General features: G+C 39.5%; 1 protein-coding gene across 1 annotated transcript in view; it reads left to right on the plus strand.

The window, feature by feature from the left end:
- The first annotated feature begins 1,023 nt into the window (after window positions 1-1,023).
- Window positions 1,024-7,811, plus strand: part of LOC126388799 (equilibrative nucleobase transporter 1-like) — a 12,349-nt gene continuing 5,561 nt past the window's right edge. The window contains exons 1-5 of the mRNA XM_050042084.1: window positions 1,024-1,107; window positions 1,948-2,194; window positions 3,595-3,724; window positions 6,326-6,372; window positions 6,492-6,568. Coding sequence (XP_049898041.1) covers window positions 2,008-2,194; window positions 3,595-3,724; window positions 6,326-6,372; window positions 6,492-6,568 — 441 coding nt within the window. The 5' untranslated portion in view covers window positions 1,024-1,107; window positions 1,948-2,007. The remainder of the gene's footprint in view (window positions 1,108-1,947; window positions 2,195-3,594; window positions 3,725-6,325; window positions 6,373-6,491; window positions 6,569-7,811) is intronic.

A 7,811-nucleotide genomic window follows, 5' to 3' on the forward strand; every position in this document is an offset into this window, starting at 1 on the left:
GCTTAGGTCAAGAACTGTGCTGGCTGTTAAGGAGTTTAATAGCCTGAGGCACAAAGGAGAATTTTGCTCTGTTTTTTGTAAACAGAGGGAGGCAGTATCATCACCCTGAAGGAAGCAAATCAAACATGTGGGCCAGGGGGTGCCTTAGGTCGCCAGTAATGTTCCTTGCCTAGTTTTTTTATTCACTCACATCGCTCCACTTCTGCCAGTGTGTTACCAGAAAAAACATTCTTCCCCAAAGGTTATAGTGACTTGTCTGGTAGGAGTTAGCTGACGTTTTTTCTAGCTAGGAAACGTTACAGGTGGTCAGTACCATTGTCCTCATCAAGGGTGTAGGCATATCTAGGCCCACAAATATTGATCCATATCTCATAATTATCAGACTCTGATCCTCTGTCTGCCCCTCCCTGTGTCCAAGACTTTGTTAAATCAAAAAAGTTAATGTTATTGCATTGTTCTTTATCATTTTTCTCATTTTAACATGAAGTGGTAACCACTGTATGTGAATGCATGAATGGGTCAGACCCATGCAGCATTGGATTTGAAATAAACGGTAATAAACTGGATCTTCTGTGCTTTGATTACCTGCTGTGAAACAACATGACCCTCATCCATTTAAAATATTCATTCCTCTGAGGTGATTTTGGTGAAAGCAATGCAAAAGTAGTGTATTAAGTAACTTACTACTAGGAGCGAGGACAGGAAGGAGCACAAAATCGGGAAGTGGAAGAAGGCCCCCAATTTCCTCACCGCGCTTTCCTTGTGAAAGTCACACAACCTTTTGGCTAAAACAGTGTAGCCTGCATTCTCAGCATCCCCATCTGGAGTATGTCTCACAGCTTCAGTGGCAGCTTCACTGCGGTTTGGCTTGCCAGGCTGGTAGGGAGGGTTAGCCTCTTCAGCTACGAGCACTGCAAGAGGTGAGGGACTTTCTTTGCTGCACAGCAGAGAGATTGATGGAAAAATAAAAAAAATAAAAAAGGGAGGGAGGAGAGGGAGCGAACAGGTGAGGAGGGAGGAGCTGGCCTATATAAGGAAAGAGAATGGAGCAGGAGCAGAGAGGTGTGGTTCGTGAAAACATTTGGGGAGACCAACAGAGGCTGGACTGTGAGTATTACAGTTAAACAACTGCTATTTATTCATTTATTGTATCTTCACAGGAGGTTACTTTGTTTAAAAGTCATGTTTGCACATTTCAATTGATTTTCTTTGTTGTTACAAAGGAAGTTTTATGAAATACCAGTAGGTCAGCTTTCTGTCATCCAATTCAGAAGCCAATCCAATGCAGAAGCTCATCATTTTTTGTAAGCGGACTGAACAAACAGCCTCAACACAAGCAGCATTTTTTGTGCACAGATGTTTTAGTTCATGTTTTGCCTGTTGAACTTTAAGATTTTCCATTTAAGTCCTTTTTGATGTGTGATGCAGGTCAGGTTCCTTTCATGTGAAAAGGTAACTGCTTTAAAGGTGCAGGAGGGTCAACATGTAGTCACACACAGTAGCAGTTATAATGTTAATGGGCATCCAGTCAGTTAGCTAGTCAGTAGCACCTTGGCTTTAATATTAACACATGCATATGATACAACAGCTAGCTTCTCTCATTCCAATTCAAACAGAGGACAGTGGTACTGGTCACCTGTAACGTTTCCTAGCTAGAAAAAACGTCAGCTAACTCCTACCTAACAACATAAACAGTGCTGTATTTTTGTTGTTAAAATATTATGTTTCAACCAAGTACTGTATGGTTTTAACACTTTTCTAGCTTGTTAAAAAAGGACATTCAGTAAAAAAAAATAATAACAAAAAAATCTCTCAAATTTTAGGGGCGCTGGGATTCAATTTAGGGGTGCTTCAGCACCCCCAAAAATGGGCTAGAAACGCCTATGCGTAGTCCTCTATAGATATATCAGGATTACATTTTTCATTCTCATTTCCTTTGATTGGCAGGTGCAGTGACAGGAGCCATCTCTGTGAATTGTCTGCCTGTGTGTGAGTGTGTTTGGGACCATGCCACGATTTGTGAACAGCTTGACTGTGCGACACGGTCTCACCTTTGTTACGGGTCTGTTTGAGTGTCTGGTTTTCACTGGAGTTGTGTTTGGATGGGCTTCACTTGTTTTCGTCCTGAAGACGGAGGGTTACTTTAGCTCTCTGTGCATCAACACAACCGGAGTCAATTCAACGCATGACTTAGGTCAGTTTTAATTACAACATGATGAGTTTTTAGGTCCCTCACCTTTCACCATATATATTTATATTATAGTATATGTTCCTTTTGATTATGGCTGTAAAGTGCATTTTATGCTGATGATACTGTGCTTTATCCATCTGCTTCTACACTGGTAGAGTGTAATCTGTTTGCAGACAGCTTGTAACTCGATCCAGCGCTCACCTCTGGAGCTTGTACTTGTCTTAAATGGAGCTAAGAAAAATAATTGGAATTCTCTGGATGCTCCTATTTAAAGGAAACTGACTTTAATATTTGCACATTGGTTGATTCTGAAATTGACAGGATGTCCTCACAGAAGTAATTCAAGAGACCATCAAAATGAATGCCCTAGCCTTTTTGGACAAGCTCAAAGATTTGTCCATTTAATTTGATGTTGAGATCTGTTAATGTTTGATTGTATTATTATTATTGATATGTTATAATTGATTATTGATAGTTGGTGTTTTCGTATTGTTTTATTTTAAAACACTGTATGTATGATCTAATTATTGATCTATGATCTTTTCTTCTGTATATTTTATGTAATTTTAGAATTATTGTATGTATGATTTGTAACCAGTCTGTGTGTAATGCTTCATCAGTCTGGATCAAAATATTGATTCAGTGATCACTGATCCAATATTACTGATGCAAAGAGAAAACATTAATACATATTGTCATCTTTGAGATGTGCCCTTATTTTGAAATTCCCATGGCATGACTGTATCAACATTTCCACCCAGGCACATCTCTTTCTAAACATGCAAACAGTGCTTGCAGCTTAGCGCCACACAACCAATGGCAAGCAGCCAAGAAAAAGACAATGGGGATAATTATTAATACTGTCTCATATCGATCACAGACCCCTGAATTGAATCAAATTGATATCGTATAGTGACAGACTTTGTGATATCAGCATGTATTGTATTGTTGTCCATAGACTCAATATATTATTGCATTGTGATGAAACTTTTGTTTTGTACCCCTGGGAACCAGGGCACCATCGAAAATGAGACCTCAGTCTCAGTGGCTCTCCCCTGACTAAATAAAGGTTAAATAAATAAATACATAAATAACTTAACTTTAATTACTACTCTCTATGCAGCCTTCTCTTGCTTAAACTCTCTGTGCTTAAACACGTAACAGATGAACTTAAGGCCAGAGGCCTAAATGAAGTGTTGTATTTGATTACAACTTTTTATGCAGGTGTCTTTGATCCACTTTGGTCAGCTGTTTTATTACAGGTGACAATAATGGTCCTGCATGAAGAGCTGTTTTATTGGTAACAACTCTCAACTCAACTATGCAGGACTCTCTGTTCTTCATTGTCACGTTTGTGTTCTCAGCCCAGGTGTTTTCTCTCTTTTTGTTTTATGTGTCTACAGACTGCAATGGACAGGATGAGCAGTTCTCTCTTGTTTTCACCATCGCCTCTTGTATGTTCACTTTCCTGACGCTGCCCAGTGGTTTCCTCTTTGACTGGTTTGGTACCACAGTGACTCGGCTTGTTGGAATGTGAGTCCAACAACACCTTAATTACCCAAGAGTTAAATGTCCATGGATTGAAAATATTACCATTTCTCATCAACACAGTTACTAGGTAGAGAACTAAAAGCCCACCAGCCGAGTAGTTAGAAGGGATAACTTGACGAACATTGTTACATAAGGTAGCTAAGATCTCCAGACAGCAACAGACACATGAATGGAGATGCAGCGTAAATACCAAAGCCTGACACTTACTGTTTATGCAAGGATCCACATTAGAAGCACATCAATTTGCCTCTAGTTTTCCTGGGGTCCTGCACATTGAAATACAGTACAGACTTAGAAATAATTAGACAACTTAAGATATAATAACAATTGGCATGCTAGACATATACCGGAATGAAAGATATGAAAAAGGATGAAGTAGTCATTGACATAGCAGACCAATTAAACATAACAACAGAGAGAGGAAGACACTTAAAATACATACAAATAGCACTATGTTCCTATCTTGCTATTTGGCAAGATATTTGTTTGTAATTTTTTTAGAAGTTATTTTATCATTGATGGTAGATATGATATCATTGGGCAGAAAATTCCAGAATGCTGTTGACTTGTATATGAAGGTAGATTTATGAAAATTTGTTATTGGTGCCAGGAGCATTATGTGACCAAAGGCTGCGCCTCTTGTGCTGTAACCATGCTCAGAGGCCATGTGTATCTGGTAAGCCAATCTGAACAGGGTCGTGGTAGAAATGATGCTCTGCAGTACAAAAGAAAACATAAAGAAACTTTCTTTTCAACCATCAGCCAAGCTAGATATACATGCATATAGCTGACACGTGTCCTGTATGAGCAGCATAGTGCCAGAGGAGCAGATTTAGAATTGATTCGATTACTGAGGGACTGACGAAAGCAGAACATTTCCTAGTCATACTGATTCCTCTCCCCAGTTCTATGAAAATATTGTTTATATTTTCAGACCAGGATCGTGAGCTGTCCAAGTTACGCCCCAGAAGTTTTTACTGTGTTAACTTGTTTCAGTATTTGTGGTACCAGCTACCAGTTAGTTGAGGGTTGTTGGCTAACATCGTCTGTATCAGATCACATAGACTTTGTCTGGGGAAATATTTGCATATTTAAACTTACTGCTTGCTTGGATATGGCGGCACTGTACAGGGTGGTGTCGTTTTTTACACACAACAGCAACTCATTAGTAAAGATGAAGTGTAACAAAGGCCCTAAATGACTGCCTTGTAGTACTCCAGCCTGTGACATCCCAGTTTGAATAGCTGCCATTAAAGACTCTCTGTTTCTTCCTGAGAGATAATGATTGAACCACGAGATTGGATTGTATTTGGAGTGAAATAAGCAAGGTATGATCATTTACATCGAAAGCCATGCTGAAATCCTACATGTAGAAATCCTAATTTCTTCTTATCCATGCTTATGAGCCACTCATTGGTCATAAGTGCAGTGCCCGTTTAATGTTCTTTTCTGTATGCATGCTGAAAGATGGATAGTAGATTGTTGCTTAAATACTTTCTTTTTTTTGTAATTAATATGCTTAATAATGGTAAAATACTTATAGGATGTACGTTATATTATTTTTGTCTTACGGACGTGAAATGTTTTTGGCTTCCTTTCAAGCAATTGGATGTACCCCACTACTTAGGCACTGACTGAAAATATGACATATTGGTATGGTGGCACATTTGGCTACAAGTTTAAGAATTTTACTATGCAGGTTGTCTCAGCCAGTGGTAGTGGAGTCTGTTTGTGATATGAGTAACTTCATAACAATTTCTCTGTCAATCTGACTGAATTCAAAGAGACACTTCTTATCCCTCATAATCCAATTCTATATAAACGTAAGTGAGTTTGTCGTAAGTGTTAATATCGTAGGCAACTGGACTCGCCTCTCATCCAAGAAGCGTCTTCAGTTCTAAATGACTGGTACGAAGTTGCAGGCTATAATCCCTGTGTGGGTGGGAACCCTTGCAGAGTCGTTTGTCTAAATCCACAATAACAAACAGGAACAGAGAACAAATGTTTCCATTAAAGGGAAATTTTGGTTTATTTCAACCTGTCTCCTATCGTCCTAAATTTGTTTCAAGTGACTAGTGACATAGAAATAATAGTTAGCGTGTTAGCCGTTAGCCTAGATACAGCCGGGGCGCATAGTAGCGTAAGACCTGTTAAAACGTAAGTGAACGGGCAACCTTCAAGTGCAAAGTTAGTCCACTAAACAAGCTTTTTTCCACAAAGACCCCCTCATATCGTTAGGATAAATGTCAGAGAACATATAGAAAACGACATGTAAACATGTTGTCTTACCTTACCGGTGTGGCGCCATGTTTGTTTACCATTTAGCTCTGCTTTCCAAAGCTATGCTAACTATTATTTTTATGTCACTAGTCACTTGAAACAAATTTAGGACGATAGGAGACAGGTTGAAATAAACCGAAATTTCCCTTTAAGAGGGTGGAGGGAAAACAAAAGGCAAATCGTTGCAAGTGAAGATGAGGGTACGTCCTGAAAAGGGAAGTCAACCCAAAGTTCTTCAGACAGCAGCAGAAGCTGCATTTAAAAGTTTGACATGAAAACTCTGGAATGTCTTTTTTCTACCAGATTTCTTTACACAGCGGGGACCCTGATGGTGGCCTTCTCAACTGCAGGTGAAAAACATTTCTCCCTCTCTTTGTTTTGTGCTTTCTTAGGAACCTTATTGTCTAAAGGAATCCTGACAAGAGCTAACAGTGACTCACTTGTTAATGCTCATTTTTTACCCCATCAGCTTTGTCCAACCTGATGTTCCCAGCCCTCTCCCTCATCGCAGCAGGTGGCATCATTTTTCTAATCACCAACATGCAGGTACTGAAGCAGATCTAAAAGCTTATTGTCAATTCTGTTGAATCTGATTTTTTTAATTATTCAGTTGATTGATCTATGAAATGTCAGAAAATTGCGAAAGTCAGCAAATTCAAATTATTTTTTTTAATCGAATTAAGAGTACAAAACCCCAAATTGTTCAATTTACCATGAGAAAAACCAGAGAAAAGCAGCAAATCCGTAAACTTTGAATCATGTCCTATCATACTGTCAAATTTGATATTTTCTAGCTGTAAAAACAAACAAACTATAGGCTTCTGTCTCATCATTTCTGGTTTGGTAATATATCTTGTTTTGAGCGTGTACTGTCAACAGAGCTGAGTAGAAAAGACAAATGATCAAGAACCACTAATTCATTGGACCCACAAGATCCCAATCCCAGTGCAGTCCTCTGGTTTGGTGTTCATGATCATTCTGTTCACTGGATATAAAAGACAGAGTCTCTCCTTAAAGGGCCAGTGTGTAATATTTGGCATGCTTTATTGTCAAATCTGAATCTGAATCTGAATATTCTACCCATTAATATGTTTATATAAGTGTATAATCGCTATAAAATAAAATTCGTTTGGTTTTCGTAGCCTTATAATTATGCTTTTATATATGTTTATATTGCAAGGGCCTTGCTTTAGAGAGGTCGCCATCTTGTGCCGCCATGTATGTACAGCAGACCGAGCGGACAATCCAGCCAGCCAGAGAGCGCGTTTCAAGTGTATAAATAAACCAACGAAGACAGCGGAAGGAAGGAAGAAGGAGGAGGAAACAACGAAGACAGCGGAAGGAAGGAAGAAGGAGGAGGAAACAGCAGAGAGTGTTAGTAGTTCGTCGAAAGAGAGTAGTGAAAAGTTTTTTTAGTTATAAAGTTTGCGAATGGACCACACTTACCACGCAACAGGAGAGAATGAACCCGAACCGTCATCTGCGAGGAAAAGAAGACGCAACTTCACTCCTTGTGATGCACTCTCTGCGGCGCTTTTCCTCCGGGTGATATATCTCCCCAATGATGGTAGCAGTAGCACCGAATCCCATTCTGTGCATTCAGCCTCTCNAAAAGAAGACACAACTTCACTCCTTGTGATGCACTCTCTTTCCTCCTGATGATATATCTCCCCAACGATGGTAGCACCGAATCCCATTCTGTGCAGCATCCAAGTTCCTCATCTGTATGCTCCGGCTCAAACAGGTATGGCTCTGGGTCTGTGTCTGTGTCTGTGTCCGCTACAAGAAC

The sequence above is a fragment of the Epinephelus moara genome, chromosome 4 (genome assembly GCF_006386435.1).
Source record: "Epinephelus moara isolate mb chromosome 4, YSFRI_EMoa_1.0, whole genome shotgun sequence".
Taxonomy (NCBI): Eukaryota; Metazoa; Chordata; class Actinopteri; order Perciformes; family Serranidae; genus Epinephelus; species Epinephelus moara.